The sequence below is a fragment of the Cynocephalus volans genome, chromosome 4 (assembly GCF_027409185.1).
Source record: "Cynocephalus volans isolate mCynVol1 chromosome 4, mCynVol1.pri, whole genome shotgun sequence".
Classification (NCBI taxonomy): domain Eukaryota; kingdom Metazoa; phylum Chordata; class Mammalia; order Dermoptera; family Cynocephalidae; genus Cynocephalus; species Cynocephalus volans.
In genome coordinates this window covers 3,022,772-3,048,822 of record NC_084463.1, presented here as the reverse complement: position 1 = coordinate 3,048,822, position 26,051 = coordinate 3,022,772, and the positions used below count along the sequence as shown (strand labels likewise).

At 35.1% G+C, this 26,051-nt stretch overlaps 1 protein-coding gene across 1 annotated transcript; it reads left to right on the top strand.

The window, feature by feature from the left end:
- Window positions 1–3,019: 3,019 nt before the first annotated feature.
- Window positions 3,020–8,609, top strand: LOC134375058 (tripartite motif-containing protein 43-like). The gene is made up of 6 exons (XM_063093196.1): window positions 3,020–3,415; window positions 4,105–4,200; window positions 5,468–5,698; window positions 6,376–6,398; window positions 6,936–7,033; window positions 8,116–8,609. The coding sequence occupies exons 1-6, from the start codon at window positions 3,020–3,022 to the stop codon at window positions 8,607–8,609; spliced, it is 1,338 nt and encodes a 445-aa protein (XP_062949266.1).
- The last annotated feature ends 17,442 nt before the right edge of the window (window positions 8,610–26,051 follow it).

Below are 26,051 nucleotides of genomic sequence, written 5' to 3'. Positions count from 1 at the left end.
GTGAACTAAAATTGTTGTGGGGGGAAATCCTCTATTATAATTATTTTCTCATATGGAAATAAATTCTGATTTACCTGAACACAACTCCTCTTCCTCTGATCTGACATAGGGTTTCCTTGGACTGGAGCTTCCTAGCCTCTCTCTCATACCCTTTGAGTGGAGTTGTGGAGTGCCAGGCAGCTAATCCTGTATCCTGCTGTTGAGAGGAAACCTTAGGTGGCTTTATGTAGAGTGTGAAAGGCAGGAGAAATCACCGCTCTAAAGTGTGGGCCGAAGTTATTCTGACATTAAATTGTTACTTTAAACCCCCAAAATAAATCAATACAAAAAATGAAACACTTCCTACAGTGACAGAATATACGTAAATCCAACCTCGGGCAAAATATTCCCCAAGTTTCCCAGACATTTGTTAAAAATCATTAACTAATGAAGTAACCTATTTTATCTTTTTATAAGTTAAAAATAAAAATCATTAATCCCCAAATAAACTTTATTATATACAAAGTCCCCATTTGTGGGCTTATTTGTAGAGAAATTTGTAATTCTTGATGAAATCATGTTTGTAGAGGTTTGTTTATGGAGATCAGCCAAAGTGTTAAGTCAATCTTTTTCTTTGTTCTGTAAAAACCCAATCATCCAGGTTAACACCATCTGAAAACCCCTGAAATGCAATCAATTGGAAAAATGGGTGTGGTCTTCAGAGGCTCAATAAAAGGACAATCAAGGAGCCCAACTCATTATTCTCCAGAACAGACTGAGTGCCTTTCGAACTCACCTGCCTTCAGAGACTTTTGAATGCTGTCACTACTGCACAGTGAGGCCTTGCTCCCTGAGCTGAATTCATATTATTGCTTCCTCAGCAAGTATTGGTGAGACCGTAAATATATTCTTTGGTGAGTATACAATTTACTGAAGTGAAGTTCCTGCTATCTTTTGTAACGAAAACAAATAATTTTAATTCATAAATCCGCAAACTGAGATGTTTTCCATGAAATGATGTTGTTTGCTTAGTTAGTAAAAATGACTCTATATTTATAACCTATTTACAAATTAAACTGTTTTTAAATGTCATCATTCTATACATTTTTGAATTAATATAATGATTTTTGTCTATTTTATGTTTTTTTTGGTTGTTCATATATATGGTAAAGACTTAAAAGTAGTTGCCAGATATCTTACAGTTTTGTAACTGTTGTAGGTCCTATAAATTGGTACATTCATGTACATATACAAAAGAGAATATAGTCAATATATAAGTAAATAATGCATAAAATAATTAGAAAAGTATCGCTTTTGATTGCAATTTTGTCTCTTTAGAAGCTTTGTTTTTTTGACTTAAACTCTAATGAAGCCAGAAAATGTTTAGGCTTGCAGAAAGTGGCACTGGTATTTATGAAGAAACCTCAGTAATGGGAGTGCCATCTCTATTCATTTAGTGTAGAAATGAGGGACTAATTTTTTAAAGTAAACTTTTATTACATGATAATTAAACTTTTTTCACAATGTGAAAGGGTGCCTGATAGTTTAAAGGACTTGAAAAATATTGGTATTTTAATTCTTTAATTATTGGTTTCTTTGAGCATAGGTATGTAGATAAAGATAGGAGGACAACTTAGTATGTTAATATATAAAGAGGCTGGCTGAAATGTGATACAGTTTTACAAAGTTTAGTTTAATCCGTTGTATGAGTCTGTTTTCAGTTGCTTATAACAATACGTGAAACTGGGTAACATATAAAAAAGAGGCTTATTTATTACAGTTCTGGAGACTGGGAGGTCCACAGTCCAGGGTGAATCTCTGGTGAGGACCTTCTGGGTGGGAACTCTCTACCGGGTTCTGAGGCAACCAGGATATCATAATGGGGAGAATGGCCTGAGCGGGAGAGAGCTAACCTTCCCATTGGCTGTCCTTATAAATTCATCAGAACCACTTGCATGACAACCCATTAAACCATCAACTTTTTACTCCCTGAATGGATCAATCTATTTGGGAGTCCCACTAGTTGAGATACAATCACCTCTCAAAGGCCTAACCTTTCCAATACCAGCATTGGATTCCCCAGCTTCTTAACACTGTTACAATGGAGATCAAGTGACAAATGAACTTTGGGAAACATGTTTGAGTGAGAGCAACCTTATTCTCATGTATTCAAAAGCTGATTTTGGATTAAGATCTGTTTAAGACCACAAAGGACATCAAATGAGAAAACTTGCTTTTGTCAATATGTTTTGAATATACAAGTTTCTTCTACATTTTTATCAATGGGTTGTAAGAAAAGCACACTCTGGATGATGAGTGAGAGAAAGAAGATATACAGATCAGTGGCATTCTGTACATCACTTCATTTTATTAATTTACTTTTTGAAAGTTTTATTATCTGTAAGGATATCGTATTAACATCATGTCTTTAAGTTGATAGACATTTCTTGGAACTGTAACTATACTAGAAAATGGTTGTTTGAATTACCATAGTGGCTTAGCAAACAGTGGTTCCTTGGTTAGCTGATTTTAATGTTGCATAAAAAGGTATACATTCTGGCTACAACAGTTACTGGTAGAGGGATGAAGGAGAAGTCATCAAGACATAATGGTTATGGTAATTAAGTGAAATAATGAGGTTAAAACTGAGTCCTAATCTCTTTGCTAAACCAATTACTTGAAATGAGCAACATAATTGATTTTCAGATCAGTTCAAACCTCCCCGTCGATCTACAGATTGAGTCAAACTCGTGTGGTTCAAGCAATTTATTGGAACCTAAAACCTCAGCAGAACTGCAGTACATTTATGGAGTTGGAAAGGTTTGGCAAAGTTGATGCATGTTGGTTAGGCAACCAAAAAAGTGTTCTACAAAGCTCAAGAGATTTCTTTAGGACCAGTTTTCCATCTGTGTCATAGCCAAAGTCCATCCTACTCTAGATAGAAGTTTATTATCGAGTCACAACTTGAGTAAATTTTTGCTTTGGTCTTTGCTTTTCAGGACAGAAACATAAACTGTTCTGATTTTCTTCCCTGAGAAAAATGGACTCAGACATCCCAGAAGCCTTCCAGAAAGAACTCACCTGCCTCGTCTGCATGAACTACTTTATAGATCCAGTCACCATAGGCTGTGGGCACAGCTTTTGCAGTCCTTGTCTCTTTCTTTCCTGGGAAGAAGCCCAAACTCCTGCTCGTTGCCCAATGTGCAGGGAACCATCACAGCAGAAAGACTTCAGAACCGATATTCGTGTGAAGAAGATGGCTTCCCTTGCCAGACAGTTTCTGAGCTCTGAGGAACACACGTGTGGGATCCACAAGGAGACAAAGAAGATCTTCTGTGAAGAGGACAAGAACCTGCTGTGTGTGCTGTGCTCTCACTCTCAGGGGCACGAGGCTCACAGACACTGTTCCATTGAAGGGGCTGCTGAGGAACACCGGGTGAGTGGTGCCTCTGAGGGTACTATGGAAGCCGGGAGCTTGTATAGCTAAGAGATTATGAGGACAAACAGGATCATGATGATGATCAATTCATTCTTTCCTGATGTGTCTAATGTGCATCAGATACTATTCCAGGCACGGAAGATAGAGCTGTGAATAAAATACATACATGTCTTCATGAGGCCGACAGTCCAATGGGAGGGTGATAAAGTCAATGTTTATTATTTTGGTTATTGAAAATTACGTTAACATCATCATAAAACTCCCATTTTCACCGAACCACTGGCTACCACAACTACTTGGGCAAAGAGGATTTTATATGGGAAACATGTTTAGTATTAAGAGACAGATAAGTAGGATAAAGTACATTGAGATTAGCAGGAGAAAAGCATTAGTAGATGAAGATTATGAGACAAGATGCCTATCTGAAAGTCAGCCGACTACATACAATCTTTACTTGTCTGTTTCTCTAGGCTAATGATTACATTAAATGTGGTCTACAGTCTCGAATCTTCCAAAACAGAAAGTTTATGGAGGGTAAACAGGCAAACGTGATATTTGTACTTTCTCTAAAGTACTTTTATTCAACATTCCTTGCCTTTCTCCATTAGTTAGGGTATGAAATCCATAGCATTTGCTTTTCTGGTGCTCACATGCATAGTTTTTTTTTTGTTTTTTGTTTTTTACAGGAGAAGCTATTAAAGCAAATGAGATCTTTATGGGAAAAATTCCAAGCCAATAAGAGAAATCTAAATAAGGAGAGGAGACTAACCAACCTGTGGATGGTAAGTATGAGACTGTTACTTTCCTCAGAACCGGCTTGAAGCAGACATGATAGAGAATTATCCATTAAGAACGTGAGCTGAAATCATCATGTGCAGTGAGATTCTATGAATGGGTAGAACAATAAGAAAAACAATTCACCTTTTCAGTGTAGGGTCATGTTCTTAGTTTTTCCTGACACTAATATATTAGCAACTACAAAAAAAATCCATCAAAAGAAAGTTGAACAAGTGGTTAGATGAAGCAAAATACAGAGATTTTTGGAAATTCAGTAACCTTTAAAGAGTTTAGGCAAAATATCTCGGATTTAAAGTCAATCTGAGTCCTGAGAGACAAATAGGTGTTAAAGGGCCATGGGTATTTCAGGCAGATGTTTATGCATGAGATGAATTCCAGAAATTAAAGGACGTATGATTGGGTATCGCAGGTATTTCATACTGATCAGCACAATGAGTTCTCGGGGTTAAAAAGGAAGTGCGATTTGAGAAGCAATTTAAGAAGTGTAGCTGTGATGGTAAAAACTGAAAGCACAGGGGCTAGACAATATTATCATTCAAGTAGGAGAAAATAGAATATGTTGAAAAGCTGAAAAAATGGCAAAAAATAAAAAGAAATTGGAGGAAGTGAGAAAATGAATACATAAATATTGGAAGTAGACATGCAATGAAATGAGAATTAATGTTCCTAAAGTGGCAGGTCAATATGGAGCCAGTGACATTAGATAGGAGGAAGATAGACATCAGGATGATAGAAATCTTTTGAGGATTTAGGTATTTTAGGAAGACCTTGTCTGATGGCTTCTAATCCATCTGCTAATTTTAAGTGGTCAGGTTGCAGAGTAGAGAGATTTGTGACTAGAGACTAGTGTATTAAACAGATTAGACTATTGCATATAATAATTTAATAATAAACCATAGATTTCAACTGTTTTAATATAGTCTTTCAGATGTGAGAAGATGCATATTAAAGATATTAACCCTGGAAGGCAATTTTCCAGGTGTCTCAGAAACTTATGAAGAGGATAAAAGTGTTTTGAGGAAAGAATGATTACTTTCTTTGTGTTGTTAATAAAGAGAGAAACATAAATGAAGGAGGAAAAGAGAGAGATGAATTTTGTGGATTCCAAAAATTGGGAGGAGGTGAATTTATGGTATCTGTGGCTGATTAATAGAAACCATTAGCCAAGGAAAAACAGATATGGTTTAAGTTTAAGTGGAGGAGGTTAAAGGTTGCCTGAATATGTGATCAACAAAATCCATTTCCTTACAGGATTACGTGTATCTGCGCAGACAGATGACCAGGGCTGAGTATAGGAAGCTACATCCGGTTCTCTATGGGGAAGAAAAAGAATATTTAGAGAGCCTGAAAAAGGAAGGCTGGCACATTTTACAACAGCTCAAGAAAAGTGAAGCCCAAATGGTTGAAAGGTGGAGACACCTAAAAGAAATGTATGAGGAACTGATGAAAATGTGCCATAAACCAGACAAGGAGCTGCTCCAGGTAAGAATTTCTTTTAGCTGAGGGTCATATCTTTAACATCCATTGTTTATTTGGTACCAAAAATATATTTTCTCATCTCCTGCATCTGTGGTGGTCATTTTCTCACTAGGCATAGTAGAGATACTGTAACTTTTAACCATGAACAATAAAGCTGTATATAATTGTGAACACTTTCCCCAGAGAAGATTCCCTTCTATAATTCTTATATACCTTGTTTCTAATAATGAGAAAAGAACGACTTATTCATGGATATCCAATAGATAATATGGGAACATTTGGGAAAAGTTCCCATTTACTTTCTTATTCTCTTTGGATGCCCTATATCTGAATTGCTCTTATTTTGAAATACATCAGTCTTTAGAGATAACCCCTAGAAAGAACGTTTGGTAGACAGGTAATTTTTGCAGCTACGCACGGTTACTATGGTTGCTACCCACCTCCTTCTCTTTTTTTTCACCCTAAGGGTTTTGAATTTATTAAGAATTTAGATTCTGTCGGTATGTTTGTACTGGGTTTATTATTTAGAAAGGGAAAGGGTGAATTTAGAATATTTAGAAGAAGGTTTGGGGAGTGGTTGTGATTGAAACTTTTCTTAGCTTTTCAAAACCCAAAGACTGAGCAGTCAGAATGCCCAATTTCTGAAGAGAACTCATAGCTTTTCTTTTTTCTTTTTACAGGATTTAGGAGACCTACTAACAAGGTAAGATTGGCTTTCAATGTAAACAGGGGTAATATGAGGGCTATGAAAGATATCAAGCTCTTTCTAAACAACTGAAGCCGTTATACATTAGATTATATTGTTTGTTCATGTGTCCAAGTATTTGTGTGTTTTACTGAGTGTATAATTCCCTGTGCCTCTTTATCAGAAGTTAGTCTTGACTCCCTGCCCTGTGGCTCAGAGTTATGCATTAAAGGCTTAATGCAGAAGTTGCTAGGAAATAGCTGCCTATGTTTTTAGGATTCAACATCTCGAAGTGCATGGACTAGTTTTTCCCAGCTCGTAGGCAAGAGAGGCAAGAACTTCTGAGAATCAGGGGGATGAAAGCAGGTAAGCATAGAGAAATGTAAGAAAGATTCTCGAAGAATAGTGCAGTCCTATAAGATGTTTGTGGAGGTGACTGAAATATCAGGAAGGAGTTTTGATATAGTATTTTCAGTTGAATGTTTATGTCTTTTCTTAAGCACTAGGATAAAATATTTGGCACCCAAAAGATTAACTTAATTCTCCTTCTTCCAGGAGTGAGTCTGTGCAGCAGCACATGCCCCAGCCTGTGAATCCAGAGCTCAGTTTAAGACCCATCACCGGACTGATAGACAGGTTTGACCACTTCCGAGGTGAGTGGCAGCCACTGGTGTGACGTGACTGCATAAATTGTGCTTCAGTAACAGTTGTCTCTAGCCAGTATTTCCCCCTCTATTGATCTTTCATTTAGGAGAAGAGAGAAGCCTGTGAGTAGTCTGAGTGTTTATAGTTCTATTTGTACTATGATAATATGGACAAAACTGAAAGAGCTGGTGAAAAAATAAATGTCATTCAGACCTGTAATGAATTACATATATAGAGAAAGAAGAAACAGAAAAATGGCCCTTTGAGTCTTTGAATCACTCTTTGATAACATGTCAGATGTTCAATGAGCTGTATAGAACTGCACATTTATTCAGTAATTTCCAATTTCAAATTAAACACAATATTGATGATAGGGTGTTCTATATGCAAATATTTTTCCTAAAAAATTTCTTAGTAATTGAATTTGTAAACAACATGAAGTACAATGTATATGATGAGAAAAATAGGTGAATAAACCTACTGCACAAGTAATATTTTGTGAACAACCAAAATAAAGTTGGTGGTCGATGAGGCAGGAGTAGAGCTCCATGGTACATCCAAACCTGGAGGGTCCCCGCAGGCAGAGGAAGATTAGGCATCACGGAACCAGGAGAAAAGGCAGAAAATTCCTAGTAAGAAACCGCTTTTAAAGCCATATTCAGGTTTTGTTCTTAAGTGTAAATTAACTAGCACATAATAACACCAGCAAGGCGATCACCATTTTATAGGTCTCACATTGATATTCTCTCTCCACATCCCCCAAAGCTGCAGGGAGGGTAAGGTTTGTTGCCATGGAATTGCAGCAATACACAAGTCTCCAGTTTTTCATGTTCTGTAAAAAGTAACCAGGGAGAAGTAGGCATGACTTCCCTTCCCTTTATAATCTCTGAATTTTTTAGATTTTTTTTTCTATTGAGTTTAGATATGGGTTTCTTCTATAGGTTAACAGGTAGCACATGAATCTGATATTTTTTCAGCCAGAACTGCTTTTGTGGACCTGACCTGTTTTTCTTAGTGACACTCTAGGTAGATTTTCTTATTTCATGCATGATTTTATTTTTATCTTGACTAGAATATTCTTTTTCCACAGTGGAAATTTTCTTCGATAATGAAATAACCAATCACAATATCAGTTTTTTTGACGATGTGAGAAATTTGAAGTTTAGACATGACCATCAAGATGCCTCTTTGAATTCTGACAGATCTAACTATTTTGCTGCATGGGGAGCTCAGAGGTTCACCTCTGGAAAACATTACTGGGAGCTGGATGTGGACAACTCTTGGGACTGGGCTCTAGGAGTCTGTAAAGATTCCTGGATAAGAAACACTGGCAAAATGCTTGAATCTGGGGACACATTTCTTCTTCTATGTGTGAGGGAGGATAATCATTACACTGTCTTGACCACACCCCCAGTGATTTATCATTACATAAAGAAACCTCTGGGCCGGGTTGGTGTGTTCCTTGATTTTGAGAGTAGAAGTGTAAGTTTTGTGGATGTTGCCAAGAGTTCCCTCATATGGAATTACCCCACTGGCTCTCTCAATTTCCCTGTCAGGCCTTTTTTTTGCACTGGCCACACATGATCAGGTATAAGTCAGAAACCAAATGTTGTTTGGGAGCTCCATATTTGAAAGAGCCCTTCTCAGTTGAAGCAAATCAATAATGTTTGACTGTATTGTTTTCTCTCCTTTAATATAACCTCATTTTATTGTTATTAAATAGAATGTATGAAGTGAAAAATTGTGTTGGCTCATTTTCTTTTAATTAAAATCATCTTTTGCATCCCATTATCGAGAATATATGCTGTGGTTGCTTACATGTTTTGTGAGCTTGCTGAGGTTACACACATGCATGGTTGTACAATTCCAATTTAACGATCTAATGGGGTTTGCACATTTAGACAGACCTGGTTATCCACAAAACACATGTCAGTTTGACCTCTTCTCTCTCTTATTGATATAATAAATCCTACAGTTGTATCACCCTCAGGGAAAAAAAGAAGCAACCATACATATTATAGAAAACTACCTCTGACCCTCAGGACAAGGATTGACTTTTGTTTTTATGATCCCAGGACAGCCTTTCTTTTCTTTAACTTTTATAATAATATAAATGCCAAAATATGAAGCAAGTCTATTATATTCACTGCCAGAGTCCCTGCAGGTAACAAAATGACTGCTACATATTGAAAAGTTAACAATTACTTGAATGATTAAATTAATAAATAAATAAGACAACTATTTGAAAGGAGTAGTTTTGCTATTAAAGATAGGAGCATTAATTGAATAGTATATATTTTCAGGATTTGAGGTTGATGTAAAAAACCGATTAAATTACACAAGGCTATTTCAAACCTAATCAATTTTCCACTGTTTTCAGAAACACCTGTTAGTGTGTTGAGAAACTGGGAGTAAAGAGACTATCAGCATCAAGGCTAGATGCGGGGTGTGTGTGTGTGTGTGTGTGTGTGTGTTACAGTCGTGGTGTCCATGCATTATTTATTTTAATTTATTTATCTTAATTTAAGACCATCCCCCAGGTTATGAAAGATGAGATGGAAGGATGAAATACAAATATGTGCCCTTACTCTCTGTTCCCATTTCACCATGATACAATATTTTGTTGATTTTTGTTTCAGTTGTTCTGTGACACACTTAACTATATATTCACCAGTGTATTTCCTCCACCAAATACACTTCCTGAAAATATTGCCGAAATTAACAAATGCTTGTTAATTGAAAAAGAATATCTGAAGTTTGGTAGACATTGCTGTTTGCCATTCCCGGGAATGAGTATTAGCTGTGTGGCCTTGAACACGTCACCTAATTATATTTGCCACAGCTTCATCATCTGTCATTCCTAGCAATAATAAGAGCTTACAGAGCTTATGTTTATCGAGCATTTGCCATGCGTCTTACATATAAATGTGTTCTATATGCTTTAAATATAAAAAACCCTATAATCCAATGAATGATAACAATAAAGAAACTAAGCCAGGAAGAATTTAAACAATTTGAACTATGTGACTGGTCTCCAAAATCTGTGATCTTGACTTTGCTGTGTGTTGATTCTCAGATGAAATGATGTAGGTAATCAACAAACATTTCAATGACTGTTGGTGACAGTCAGATTACATAATGCAAGTATAAAGCTTATCCTAGTATCTAACACAGAGTAAACCCTAAACCTATTGTTTTAAGCCTGGGCATGGCTAGGAGTGCTGGATAAACAAAGATTTTTCTTTTTCTTTTTCTTTTTTTGTTTTAGTAGGAAAAAAAAAATCAAACGACAGGCACAGCAGAGAAATACCCCCAAGAGGTTGTGTTCAGTGAAGATAAGATGATCTTTATATTTCTTTGAGTTAGAACCAGGAATGGGTATTCAAGGATGAGTAAACTCTGCTTTTCTCCATTACTAAGTTGAGGAGTATTCACCTATCCATGTCTGGCTAACTGAAGGTCATGTGGCAAGGGACATCTTACTCTTTTAAAAATCTGTTAAATGGATGATTAAACAGTAATGATTATGCAAATTATGAAAATACATATCAGAAATATTCCCTTATTCTTTCCATCCCTACCACCTAGATTCCATAGTTAACCTTTACTCTCCTCCTCCAGTGCATTTCATACAAATCTTTATTAGCTAATGGAGAGAGTTCATCACAAGCTCTTTTTGACTATCTGCACTTCAAGTGATCTCAGATTGTAGAATTTCACTTTCTGGGCCTTCAACCCAATGCTTTCTTCATTTACACCTAAGGCGTCTGAGCTCTCTCCATTGACACCAAAATTTCAACAAGCAACAGCCATTTCAGCCTAAATATCGCCTTGCTACCGATATTTTTCTTTTTTGCAAAGAAATGTTATAGCTAATATTCTTATTTAGCATGGATTTACTTGTACGTACAGGCAGAATTTGCTTCTATGGGTATTTAAGATTTACCTTTGGTTTTGAAAGAGGAGGAAAATGTGTATCTATTTGGCAAATTTTCTCTGCTATTAAACCAAGAATTTCTTATTCTAATCATACTTCTGGAGATATTTATTCTTTTTACTTTCTAAATCTTTAGTTTTGATGACCTACATTGGAATTATTAGCATATGGGACATACCTGTGGTGGAGAAGTAAAAAAAAAAAAAGGTGAGATTACGTGGAACCTTGCAAGTTACATAAAAAATCGGGGACTCCCCTTGTTCCCATGCTCAAAAGGGTTTATTCGTTTACTTGTTTGCCCTCTTTTTGGCAGAAATTTAATTCCTTATAGAAATAAAAATAAAAGCTGATATGGAGAATGAAGCATATGTGAGATAATACCAAGGAGATGAAATTGTAAATAAGATAATGCACAATGTGAGAAGAGAATGTAGTCAATGATGAAATCCTGAGAACCCCCTAACATAAAGGACACATTAAGGAACATGAGAACACGAAGGAACTAAGATTAATTAAAGGTAGTAGGAAAAAAAAAAAAAAAACCTCTTTGTGGTGAAATAAAGCAAATAAATGAAAATAACATAAATGCAGTGTTTCCCATGTCCCCTCAATTTTATCAGCATTACTTAATTTATCATTGTAACTAACTCTAGCTGAGGAGCCTTTGGATTTAGAGAGGAATGTGGTGTCTTCCTATCAGCTTTCCTTTTATTCATTGCTAGTGACCAAAGATTCGGGATTATTTGAAATAATGTTACTGTTATGAGATCATGGTAACTATACTGTTTTTCAATCAGAAAGTGTTATTTCTGTTCTCTGCTCAACTCCTGATGTGTGTGTGATTTTGGTCAAATTTCCTCATGTCTCTTTGGGTTTTTTCATTATATGCTCAGATATGCCGAACGACAAATTTCAACAAATTTAGTTAAGTGATTAATTGGCTTTTATTTGTGATTCATGAATTGATCAGCATATCATTGAGAAATAGAGAGGTGCTGTGCTAGAAATGGCAGAACTGTTTGTTTTTATAAGGTAGCTTGACCAGGAACAAGGAAACAGCATAATATAAAAAGTGGATTGATTAACATCAGATTCATTCAGTTATTCTTCTTGTAAGAATTAAAGCACAGAGAACTTCCTTATCATGCTGGCTAAAAATGGCCTGTTCGTACATTTGACTATTACCTTATCCCTCCTGATTTCTCAGAAGGTCAGTTAAGGAATTCAGATTCGGTTTAGTTATGTGGAACATTAACAATAATAACTCCATTTTAGTTTGGTCTATTGAGGCTTAATGCAGGAGCTCAGTCCACATTAATGGCCTCCTATAAATTTTATTCAACAGATAGATTTTTTTTTATCATTTGATGTCTCAAATTTCTGTGACTTTATAGGATTTGATTTCCCATTATTGGTATTCATTTGAGGTTTCCTTAAAAATGAAACAGGCCAGTCACCTAATACAAATTGGTCTTTGAGACCTCTAAACCTTTCAAATTTTTGAGGATCAGAAATCTACAAGCATGTTTTTGGTTTAAAGACAGAGCTTAAGTTCATTGTTTTCTTGCTTGAGAAAATTAGAAAGAAGATACTTTGTGAAAGATGGGCAGAAAATCCACAGAAAACTGAATGAGGATGGAAATGTGATTGTGATGAGGAAATGGGATCAATGGGAATTGTTTCCTTCCTTCCTTCCTTCCTTCCTTCCTTCCTTCCTTCCTTCCTTCCTTCCTTCCTTCCTTCCTTCCTTCCAATCTTGCAGAAAGATCATTTATTCATTCATGCGCTTGTTTATTCCCACCCACTTGGAATTCATCCCTCCCCTCACCTGCAGTCCATTTCCAAAGTTATTTGGGAAACACCCACTACTAACACTGCATTACCCCATTTCTATTAAGAAAACAAATCACACTAATGGAAAAGAAGTGTGATGCAAGGCTCAGAAAATGATGATCGAGAAAAAGTCTTGTGACTTTTGTAGTTTTGTGCTTGGAAGATTGACACAGTTTCCAGAAAGCTAGAGTGGGTCATGGAAGCTTCTCATATCAAGTGAAGGAGGCACTGCCTCAGCAAATGTTCAGAGTACAAAGACATCATTCCTCACTTAATCTGTAGTAACAGCCTTCTTCAAGCACCAGGTAAGAACAGATTGTAGAGGCTGTTATTTCCTCCTTACATGCTATCCTTAAACACTTCTCTGTAATTTTGCATAGATCAAAAAAGCATATCTATTTCTACAAATTGGTTGGCTAGACTGTGACTAACTAATTTATTTGTATTTTTCTTTCTCAATATTACTTATTCACCAGTATGCTTATGTTTTTACACACAAATCTTCTCCTGAGAATCTTATGTTGCTGCCTTTTATGTTCATTTAGATTTTAAGAACCAGGTAGTATGTCTAAACTACTTTAAGGATCTTATAAATATATCACATGTATTTTTTTCCAATTCTATGGAAAAGATTTCAACTGGGGGTAATTTTTCCCTCCAGGGAATATTTATTGATGTTTGGAAACAGTTTTGGTTGTCACAAATGATAGTTAGTACTGATATCTAAGGGTAGAGACAGGGATTTGGCTCAAATCCTACACGGCATAGCCAGCATCACCCCCCCACAACCCCCAACAAAGAATTATGAGTCCCAAATATAAACAGTCCTTAACTATGAATCAGAGAATCTCAACATAAATTAATGATAATAATAACACCTAAATAAGCCAGTTACTGTAGAGAACAGGCAATCAGTAGCAATCCTATCTAAATTGCAGGCTGAGAATGACAAAAAAATACTTTTGGTCTAAGCTTCATATGGGACTCCCTAAAATAACTCTAGATGACCAATTTAAATTTATATATATTTAAGATAATTTGTGAGGATTGCCACCATGATTTGAGATGTTCTGCCTTTCAGTCTGCAAATATATTTTTAGTACTATGAATAATGATTCTGAATTCATTCTTGGATTATTTCATTGCTTATTTATTAATCATTCATGCTAGGTACTAAGAACAGATTGTTTTACTCTGGCTGGTCTTTTTCAGGTTTACCAGAGAGACGGGTTAGCCTAATATCTCTCCTCTGGTCCCCGGTATTCCTGAATAAAATCTGACTACCATTTTCCACAACATTTGACTTTCGGGTGGCTTGCTTTGTCAGGGTGCAGGCAACCTGACTTGGTTTTGGTAACAGGACTTTGTCGAGCCTCAACCAGGAGCTGAATGTCCTGGAGTAACAGATTTTGGCAAGCCAAGCCAGGATTTTTGTTTGGGGGAAGCAGCCAGACTTGTTCCTGGTAACAAATTTTGGTGAGCCAAGCCAGGAGCTGAGTGCTCCCGGTGGCCTAGCCCCGCAATGAACAGAGCAGTTGGCAGCAGGAGCAAGCTAGGGCTTACCTGTTCATGCCGTGGGAGTGAGGCTGGGTCCACCCGTGGGTGCCAGCTGCCTGTGGTAGGGAAACCCCATGGATGGGATTTTTTGAGACTTCTTCTGATTTTGCAGCAGTGGTGTTAACCACCAATTCCCTGCCTTTTGTTTGGTGAAGGAAGGCAGCTCTAGTAAGGGATTGACAGGCTCTGAGCTGCTAAGTCTCACTGGGAGTTCTACACTATTTTTGTTGTTGTTGTTAAAGGTAACATTTTGGATGTGAGAAATGACTGGAGGATACCGAAGCCAGCATTTTGTTTGTTACCGAAGCCAGCATTTTGTTTGTTTATTTGGGAAAGCTCTGTCTGTTTGGTTTTGAATAACTAACTACGTTTGTACCTTTTGATCATTAAAAATCCAATGACTAAAAAGAATTTTTTTTTTTTGTGAGTTTCTCTTGGCAAGTTTGAGAAACAAACTATGATCTTGACAGCTATAATTGGCTAAGTCTCTGGACAAAATTTGTCTATCTGTGCACACAGTTCTGCAAGAGTTAAGACAGAAACTTACTGTTTAAGAGAAACCTATTAAAAGAATCAAGGCCACTTGGATACTTTGTTTTTCTTATACAATTCACCCACTCCTAGCTATATGTAAATACTTGAGAATTTAACCCTAAAGTCATTTGAAACTGAAACTGAAGAAAAAAAATTAGAAGAGTAAAAAAAACAGAAACTGAAGAAAAAAAATAAGATTAGAAAGCTTTTTTTTTTTTTAATCAGACTGCTATGACAAATGTCTTCAGAATTATCAGCGTACATTTTTGCCTGGGTTTACTGGTCAAAGAGGATTATATTCATCTCTTTTAGAGGTTTTTAAAATTTAAGTTATAAACCCAGCCTAAAACAGAATGATTTTTGATTATGCACTTTTTAGATAAATGAGGCTAATTTAATATTGTTGCTAGAAAGGAACAAGTAAGTAGGAGAAGAGAGATGTGAAGAAAGCTATGTGTAAGAAAGCTTCTTGTGTAGTGAACTTTTGTCCTAAAGGAAAATGATGGGTTATTTAGGAAAGAGGACTTATAGGACAGAACTGAAAGTCTAAAAGCATGTGGTGCAAATGTCTGAGTACATCTTAGTAAAGGTTTGTGAAGGGGAAATTTATGAAATAATTTTGTGTGATTAAGTTGGCTATAATTAGAAGAGAATTATTTTGATATTACAAGACACTAATACAGAACTAAATTTCCCCTATCTTTGAACAAGGTTTTCTTGAAGAATTGATCTGTTCTTAGTAAAATTGCAAGATATTTTGATTTTTCTCTAAAGGCATCTTCAATTAGATTCATGGAAAGAACTGTAACAAGTACTCTTAAACACAGCTTTCAAATATCTTTAAGAACAAGAAAAGTTTTTCAGATCTCTAATAAGAAATGTGATCAGTATATAAAACTGCTAATCAAGATCAAGCAAAGCAAAAATTAATTATATACAGTTAAATAACTAATGAACATAATGTTTTGCATTTCTCATTGTTGGTTCTTTACTTAAATGTTTTGTTTTCCAGATTTAAGGAAATTTTGTCACTTAAGCTATCTATGTATAACTTACAGCAATTTGGTAAATTATACTTTTATGAACAAAGATAGAAACATTTGCCTTTTCTCACTATTTAATTTCTCCAAAATTTGGAAAGTGATTGTGAGTGTCCTTGCGATTTTTATGGCAATATTTGCATAAGTTCAATAAGATTTTGCTTTGTCTTTGTAATAGGATACAATTGGAAAACATCAGTTGTAGAATAGCATGTCTCTTTTAAGTTCCTGACCCCACTTTCTGTTGCTCTTTCTGTTGCCTTGATTTGGCCTAACTGCTGTTTCATCTTTCCCCCCAATGTGGGACATGACTACCTGGGAATAAGCTTTCCCAGGACCAAGGGATCAGTCTACCTGGGTATGAGCCTCCCCAGCACTGAGGGATCAACACAAAGAAAAGTAAGACTTTTTCAGTCATGCAATTGATCATCAATGGTTTCATGAGAAATGTTTTGATCAAAAAGAGGGAAATGATGTTTTATCTACACAAGCAGTTCTTTAAAAGTACTCATAGCCTTGAAGGTGGTGGGGGCATAATTTTGATGAGACATCCTGTTTCTAAACAAAGGATTCATGTAACTTGTTAAAAATCATTGATGTACCAATTAATGTATAGCCTGGTAATTCTGGGTAAGGTACCTGTTACCAATCAATTAATAAGACAATAAACAAATGTCCTTCATCCCTCCACCACTCCAGTCCAGTACCAAGAACTGTGCCCTCCATCATGTCAAATAGTTCCATTCCAAATTAACCCTTTCTTCAACCTGACTCAACTAGAAGCAGTAAGGTGAGTTGTTTCTGTTCCACAGAAATGGAAGGAACTATTGATAGTGTGGAAGATGTTGGAATGAGCAGGACTGAAGTCATGTTGGGACCCCAAACCCTATGGGCTCTAAAAGATTTTAAAAGGACACTGTTTGTTTGTTTGTTTGTTTGTTTGTTTTTTATTAGCATGCATTTCTCTGAGTTCCTTTTTTTCCCAAGGTTATTTGTTATTTTCAACCTTGGTTAGGGGACAACATGACATTATTTATGTGAATGTAAAGTTGCTTTCCAGTCAGCCTGGGGTTGTAAACTTGCCACCAGTCACATATTACCCACACCCTGAGAAACCAAGGAAGACATCAATAAAGCTATGCTGACTCCACCTCGAGGCAAATCAAAATCCTGCAGGACCCCAAGATAACAGCAAGGATGGGAACAGAAACCAGATGGAGGCTTGGCAAGACCTGCACTTGGCTCCTTGTATGGAACCCCCACAGCTCATATCCATCTCCCTTCTGTTTTTCATTTCCCACATTCCATTCCTTCAATCTCATCTTTGAAAACCCATCAGTAAATTTGAGTCTTTGAAATGGTTTTAGTCTGGCCAAGGTCCTTCAGGTTTACTGGAGAAATGGGTTAGCCTAACATCTCTGCTCAGGTCACTGGTCTTCCATAAATGCTGACTTCCATTTTCACCAACACTTGACTTTGGGAGTGTTTGGTTTTTTGCGGGGGCAGGAAGCTGGACCTGGGTTCAGTAACAAAATTTTGGTGAGCCTAAGCCAGGAGCTAAATGACCTGGGGTAACAGATTTTGGCAAAGCAAGCCAGGGTTTTTATTTGGGCCAGGTGGCTGGCCTTGGTCTTGCTAACATATTCAGGGAGCAAGGCATTGAATGCATACTACAGTAATTTTAGTTACAATGTGGGTTAATGCTATGAAGAAAAAAAATCCAGGGAGTTAAGGAAATATATAATGAAGTATAAACTTAGGGTAGACTAAGAAAGTGGCATCTGAAGACACTTGAATGGTAACTAGGGTGTGGTGGGTAGGAAGTTCAAGCAACTGAGAAATGCCATTGAATTAGGAGGGAGCAAGAAACAAAAGTGGAGTGAGGTAAGAGGGGCCAGAGCATTCAGAGTTTCATGGGCCTCAAAAAGTCTTTTAATCTTAAGTACAGTTTGTTAACTGTTTACTATTTTTTTCTAATTATTTTGGTATATATATTTTTTATTTCTACAAGATAATCATCCTTTACAGATATAAATATATCAACAGTTTTATTTTCTACTTTTCAATCCTATAATTTTCTTTTCTTCTTTCCTCTCCTACCTTTCCTCCCCCACCATTTCAATAAATTGTAAAAGGTAAGACTTCCAGTACAGTACCCAGTGAAAGCAGTAATAGTTAATGCCATTGTTCTTATATCTGCTTCTACACATCTAAGAATTTCCCATGTACAATGGCATTGGATGTTTTTCTTCTAAGCATATACTTTCTCAGATTAAAAAAAAACTTTTATTCATAGTTTACTAAATGTTCTTATTGTGACATTATGTTGCATTGTTTTAGACTGGCTTTAAAATCTAGAAAATGATCAACATATATTTGAGATTAATGTGTTTCATAACATTGAATTTTGTGTCTGCTTATCATCTTAATCTTGTTAACTAGGTAGTTCAATTACCTGATGTCCTTGCTGAATTTTTTATGTTCTTGCATTACCCATAATTGAGATACATATTCATTATCTAAAACAATGGTAGATTTGTCAATGTATCTCCATTTTTGTTTCAATTTTTTGCTTTTAATTTTGAGGATATTTGTCAGGCTAGAATGCTTAGAATTGATATACCTTATTGAACTGAACATTTTTATTCTGTAATGTCCCTCTAAAACAAACCAAACTTTTTTATTTAATGGTTTGCCTGGGAGAAAACCAGAAATATTAATTTTGTTTCACTTAGAATTTTCTGTTCTCTTATTTTCAAACTTCCCTTATCATAATAATTTAGTGTGTCTTCTAAACAATAGATTGTCATTTCTTCTTTTTAGGTTCACTATGAAAAAATACATTTTTAACTGGTAAGTTTAATCCATTTTATTCATTTTAGTTATTGACATATTTGGAATCATTTTGCCACTTTAATTTTTAAGGTTACTTTCTTCTATATAATTTGTGGTTTTTTTTAAAAGATAACTGTATCATTCCCCCAACCAAGATAAGCACAATTTTATGTCTATTCCCTTTTCACCAAAACCCATTATACTCTTATTGTCAAAAATATAAATTTTAATTCATATGTATATATGCACATTCATTTTTTGCTTTGATCTTTGATTATCTTTTTTCTCTGCAATAAGCTTTATCAAGGCATTCAATCATTCTTGCTTTCCATATTTTCTGCATCCTCTGAATTTATTTGTTCAATAGCACAATAAGTGCTATTGAAATATGTCATTTTGTGGCAACCTTTGAACCTAGTATACTTGAGAAAAATATTAATTATGCCCTCAGTTTGAATGATAAGTATGCCATAATGAAGTGTTTAAATTCCATTTTGAAATAAGGAGATCTATTGAGAAGAAAAGATTTTCCAAGATTCGTACATGAAATATATTTGCATGGCTGGCTTCATGATATTAGCTTTATTGACAGGACTGTATCTTCTGGGTAAAAGAAGCAGCAGGACTGCCCAAGTGTAGCACTGAGAAGCAAGTGCGCCATAATGAAGAGTTTAAAATAAATAGGAGCTTCATTTGAATGCTCGGTTATGACAACAGATCAGCTGGTGGTATTACAGACAGTCTGCAGGCAGGAAGAGGCAGTGACTAAGAGATTAAAACAATTTCCATAGAAAGGAGGCTTTATTGTTGGTGTGGAGCATAAATAACAGGAGACTAAAGTAAAAACACTGTAAAGAAAATGTCTAGCCAATTATTTCAGTTATCCCTAACCTATCCCTCAACAAATTATTTCCTAATGTAGATCCATTATCTCTAAGCCAGAAAGCCATACTTAACTGAACCAATAAATGAATATTATTCTCATAAAAAAATTATTTCACTTTGAAAGTACATCTCAATGTTAAATACACATATACTTTAAAAAAAATTTTTACTTTATTTTGTCAATATACAATGTGGTTGATTATTGTGGCCCATTACCAAAACCTCCCTCCCTCCTTCCTCTCCCCCCTCCCTCCCAACAATCTCCTTTCTGTTTACACATATACTTTAAATTTTACAATTTCAACTTTGGGAGATTTTGCCTATATAAACATTCACTAAAACACCAAAGAAGAAAGATGAATATTACTTCATTATTTTCAATTACAAATAGGAAAAAAAAATAGAATATATTTAGTGATAATGTAATAGTTTTATTAAATGTGATACAGAATATTTAGCCATTTATAAAAGTGAAGACGTTCCACATATATTGACACAGAAAGGTGCTCATAATGTCTTTGCATTTTTTAGAAAGATTTTCAAATTAAAGTAGTATATGCATATGATAAGAAAACTTTAACTACAGAAGAATACAAAGTTAAATATAATAATAGACTGATATAATTTAAGCTCAACATGGTGCTTTACAAAGCGTTAATTTTCAATGAGAAATATTAAGATGGACCATATAATGAAACATCCCAGTGATGCAAGGATGGTTCAAAATATATGTCAATAAATGTGATACATTACATCAACAAAATGAAGAACAAAAACTATATAATCATCTAAACAGATGCAGAAAAAGCATTTGACAAAATTCAACATCACTTTATGATAAAGACTCTCAGCAAATTAGGAATAGAAGGAAAGTATCTCAGCACAATAAAAGCATTTACGACAAAACCCACCACCAATATCATTCTGAATGGGAAAAAGCTGAAAGCTTCTCCCTTAAAAACAGGAGCAAGACAAGGATGTCTACTCTCACCACTCCTATTTATTATAGTATTGGACGTAATTGCCAGAGGAATAAGTCAAGAAAAATAAAGTGCATCCAGGCTGGAAAAGACAAAGTCAAACTGTCCCTATTTGCAGATGGCATGATCCTATCTACACAAAACACCTCAAGACACTACAAAAAACAAAACAAAAACAAATAAACAAACAAACTAACAACTCTTAGAGCTCATAAGCAATTTTAGTAAAGTTGCAGGAAACAAAATTAACTTGCAATAATCAGTAGCGTTCTTATACTCCAATAACAAATTACAATAAGAAGAAATGAAGAAAGCAAGCCCATTTACAATGGTCACCAAAAAAAAAAAAAAAAAGAAAAAGAAAAAGAAAAAAAGAAAAAGAAAAGAAATACCTAGGAATCAATTTAACCAAGGAGGAAAAAGATCTGTAGAACAAGAACTGCAAATCACTGCTGAAAGACATTAAAGAGGACACAAAAAGATGGGAAGACATTCCATGCTCTTAGATTGGAAGAATTAGCATTGTAAAAATGTTCCTACTACCCAAAGCAATCTATAGAGTCATGTGCAATCCCCATCAAAATGCCAATGACATTCTTCGCAGAAATGGAAAAAATAATCCTAACATTTATATGGAATGGCAAAAAAACCCAAATAGCCAAAGCAATCTTGAGCAATAAATAAATAAAACCAGAGATATAACAATACTTGACTTCAAATTATATTACAGAGCTACTGCAACCAAAGAAATATGGTACTGGCATGAAAATAGACACTCAGACCAGTGGAACAGAATAGAGAACCCAGAAATCAACCCACCTACTTAAAGCCAACTAATCTTTGACAAAGGCAAGAACATACACTGGGGAGAAGACTGCCTCTTTGATAAATGGTGTTGGGAAAACTGGACATCCATATGTGGAGAATCAAACTAGACCCATACTGATGGAGTTGGGATGTGTTGTCCCCTCCAAAACTCATGTGGAAATTTGATCCCCAATGTGGCAGTGTTGGATACTGATTGAGTCATGGGGGCCAATCCCTCATGAAAGGATTAATGCTCTCCCTGGTGGTGGTGGGCTTGAGTGATTTCTCACTCTATTAGTTCCTAAGAGAGATGATTGTTTAAAAAGACCCTGGCACCTCCTCTCTCTCTCTCACTTCCTCTAGCCATGTGATCTTCCTGTACCAGCTGGCTGACTGCTGCTTTCTGCCGTGAGCAGAAGCAGCCTGAGGCCCATGTCAGATGCAGCTGTCCCAGAATCCTAAGCTAAATAAACCTCTTTTCCTTATAAGTCACTCAGTCTCAGGTATTTCTGTTATAGCAACACAAATGGACTAATACACATACCTCTTGCCATACACCAAAATAAACTCAAAATGAATTAAAGACTTAAATATAAGATCTGAAACTATAAAATTCCTAAAAGAAAACATAGTGGAAACACTTCAGGAAGTAGGACTGGGCTAAGGTTTTATGAATAAAACCCTGAAAGCACAGGCAACAACAACAAAATAAACCAATGGGATTATATCAAACTAAAAATCTTCTACACAGCAAAAGAAACAAAAGAGTGAGAAAACATTGTACAGAATGGGAGAAAATATTTACAAACTATGGATCTGACAAAGGATTAATATCCAGAGTATATAAGCAACTAAAACAACTTAACAGTAAAATAGCAAGTAACCCTATTTAAAAATGGGCAAAGGAGCTAAATAGGTATTTCTCAAAGGAATATACATAAATGACCAACAGACACATGAAAAAATAATATCATTAAGCATCAGGGACATGCAAATCAAAACCACATTGAGATATCATCTCAACCCAGTTAGAGTGGTTATTATCAAAAAGACAGAGAATAACAAGTGGTGGCCAAGATGCAGAGAAAGGTGAAACTGCTGCACTGTTGATGCAACTGTAAATTAGTACAGCCATTATGGAAAACAGTATGGAGTTTCCTCAAACAACTACCGATAGAACTGACATATGATCCAGCAACCCCACTGCTGGGTATATACTCAAAGGAATGAAAATCATCATGTCCATGGAATGTCTGCACCCCCATGTTTATCGCAGTTCTATACAATATTCAAGAGTTGGAACCAGTCTAAATGTGCATTGACAGATGACTGGATGAGGAAAACGTAGTATATATACACACAATGGAATACTACTATGCCATAAAAAATAGTGAAATTCTGCCATTCGCAGCAAAATGTTTGAATTTAGAGAAAATTATGTTGAGCCAAATAAGCTAGGTACATAAAGAGAAATACCATATGTCCTCACTCATAAGTGAGAAATTAAAAGTAAAAATAAAAATAAAAACAAAAAAAGAAAGGAAGAAAGATACAACTACCATAATAATTTGCTGAACTTTCAAAAGGAGATAACTGAACTAAGGCCACCAGAGGTGGGAAATTGGGAGAGGGGTTAGTGAGAAGTTAGTAAAGGGTCACAAAAAATGATTACTACATTGTGTCCTGATCTGCACATCACATATTGCACACAGGTATGGATTTTCAATACTTTACCCCATAGATATGTACAATCAAGTATGATTCAATAAAAAAATGAAAAACTCAGAAATTCCAAATGGAGTTCTTACATAAAATGTGTGCTAAGGTTCTGATTCCATTCCTCTAGCATGCTGACAAGAAAATAAATAAGTGACTAACAGTGGCTCTGTTAAGCATGGGAAAGTCAGTTCAGTGACGGTGGTCACTGAAAACTGGTGCTTCTTTTGTGCATGCGCTTGAGATTGAAATTTTGGGGGTAGCATATATCAAGGATGAAGTCATCCTCATGAAATGTGTGCTCTGGTACATAAAATTGTCAAATACCAGATTGCCTTAGCAGAATGTAGCTTCAGAAAATGTGTTCTTACATCAAAGACCCAGAAAGAGATCAAATATAAACTCAGAAACATCCTTATTCAAATTTCATTGTAACTCTGGAACTCTTTTCAATAGCAAGAAAATATGCACTATTCAGAAAAAGAAAAATATTCTCCAGCTCTATCCATGTTAAAGGCTGGACTGTATTCCTTGTGTGTATAAACCACATTTTCTTTATCCATTTATCCATTGATGGACACTGTGGTCTCTTCCGTAACTTGGGTCTTTCAAATAGAGCCACAAAATGAAGGCATCCATTAAAAATACTGATTTCAAATTCCTTTGGTAAATACACAGAAGTGAGATTGCCAGATCATATAGTAATTCTCAGTTAGACAGAAAGAGTAAGTTTTTGGGGGTTTGTTTTGAGATCTATTGCATAGCCTGGCGAACATAGTTAACAATAGTTAATAATATACTGTAATAATAATGTACTTCCAAATTGTTAAGAGAGCACACTTTAAATGTTCTTACTATAGAAAATAAGTATTTGAATTGATAAATATGTTAATTACCTTGATTTAATTATTATTCATTGTGTTAATAACTCATAACATCATTTTGTACCCTATGATTATATATAATGATGAATTGTCAATTTACAATAAAATGTTTTTAGAATCTTATTATTTTGAATTTTTTTTGGTATTTTTGTTTATTAGGCTATAAATCTCTTACACTGCAGGTAGCAATGCATAAGAGGAGTTCACATCGCTTTAAATAATTTAAAATATCAGTTGCTATCTTTTTTATTATTACTGTTAGAGGCAAAATTCTCATAGCCTCGCTCCCTTGTGTTTGAGGTGTTGCATGTAATAATTAAAGGCACAGAAAATATATGGAGGAAAGGAAGAGGTGGCCACTCTTGATATTGGTTATCATTGTATTAGTTTTTTAGGGCTTCTGTAACAGATTACCACAAACTTGGTAGCTTAATCCAAGTTATTCTTTGACAGAACCGGAGGATAGATGTCTGAAATCAAAGTGTCAGCTAAGTCACACTTTCTCACAAGTCTCCAGGGGGATAAACACTTTTTCCTAGTCTCTTCCAACTTCTGATGACTCCTGGTGTTGCTTAACTTGTGGCAACATAACTCCAATATCTGTCTCCTTCTTTAAATGACTTTTTTTCCTGTGTCTCACTCTCAAATATTCCTCTTCTTTTTTTTACAAAGGCATCAGTCACTGGATTTACGACCTACCCTTAACTCACATAATCTCATCTCTAGAGCCTCAATTTATTACATTTGCAAAGACCAAATTTTCAAATAAGGTCACATTGGGAGGTACCAGGCGTTGGGACTTGGACATACCTTATTGGGGACACAATTCAAGCTACTAGATAATTTAACAAATAAAAGAAAGTTTTTCTAAAATCCAGAAAATTCAGTCTTTGCTTACAAAGTTTTTCTTCTGCCCTGTATGTATATCACACATACAAGGGAGAGAAATTTTTGAAGCAAAGTTTCAAATTTCAGGTTGTCCCATAAACTTCTTTAGGTTTCTTTTCTAGATCTAGAATGACCAGGTCCATTATATGTAAGAATTTTACATAGGCAAATTAGTAAGAATTTTAATGCATGTTTGCAAAAATTCTCCAATAACATCATATAAAACACATCAGTAGTATGGAAGAGTACACATTTCATAATCAGCAATATTTTATATCATCATCTCTTAATATTGACCAATTTAAAATTTTATAATTGTAGTTTACTTATTGCTTTCTCGAGGAAACAAATAGCTTTTCATTAATATCATGGATGTTCATAATCTTCAGTAATAGTAAATAAGTTAAAATTTAAATAATCAGAATTTTGTATTATAAACACATACATGCAACATTTATTGACTTTCTTAAATCATTTTTGTTGATTACTAAATGCCATATAAAATTGTAACTAATGACACCTAAATAGCTATTAATGTGACTTATATGAGAGATATGTATCTGTATCTGTTAATATATTCTTACAAAAATAGCTTTTTTCCCCCCAGGAGTTTTATTCTTACTACCAAAAAATCGTAAGATTAGAGAGATGATAAATTTTTTAAAAAGAGAGTCAAGAAGTTATTACATTGAAATGAACAAAAAGGAGTTTAGCCATTGTGATATTTTTCTGTACATGTCTTTGTCTGTGTCTATGCATATTTATAATTTTAAAATATTTCCAAAATTAACTAATATTTACAGTTTTGTAAAACTATGTATTTAAAATTTTCATTAATTTAGGCTTTTCAAAGTAATATCCTATTGTTCAATATATTCAGTTAATTACTTGTTGGTAACTCATTTAGACATAACTTTTTTTTTTTTTTTTTTTAAAGATGACTGGTAAGAGGATCTTAACCCTAGACTTGGTGTTGTCAGCACCACACTCTCCCAAGTGAGCCACAGGCTGGCCCTAGATATAAAAATGTTAAACAAAGGAAGCCTATTTCTAAAATAACTTATGAAGCCTGATACTGCTAAACATTCTTTATTCAAATAAGTCATCATTTAAGTCCAGGTATCTTTTTG

What these genes read in the sequence shown, in the direction of transcription:
- LOC134375058 (XM_063093196.1), top strand. Translation starts at nt 3,020, where the DNA reads ATGGACTCAGACATCCCAGAAGCCTTCCAGAAAGAACTCACCTGCCTC. An exon ending in GGGCTGCTGAGGAACACCGG is followed by an intron (nt 3,416 to 4,104) that starts GTGAGTGGTGCC and finishes TGTTTTTTACAG; the next exon opens with GAGAAGCTATTAAAGCAAAT. An exon ending in TTAGGAGACCTACTAACAAG is followed by an intron (nt 6,399 to 6,935) that starts GTAAGATTGGCT and finishes TCCTTCTTCCAG; the next exon opens with GAGTGAGTCTGTGCAGCAGC.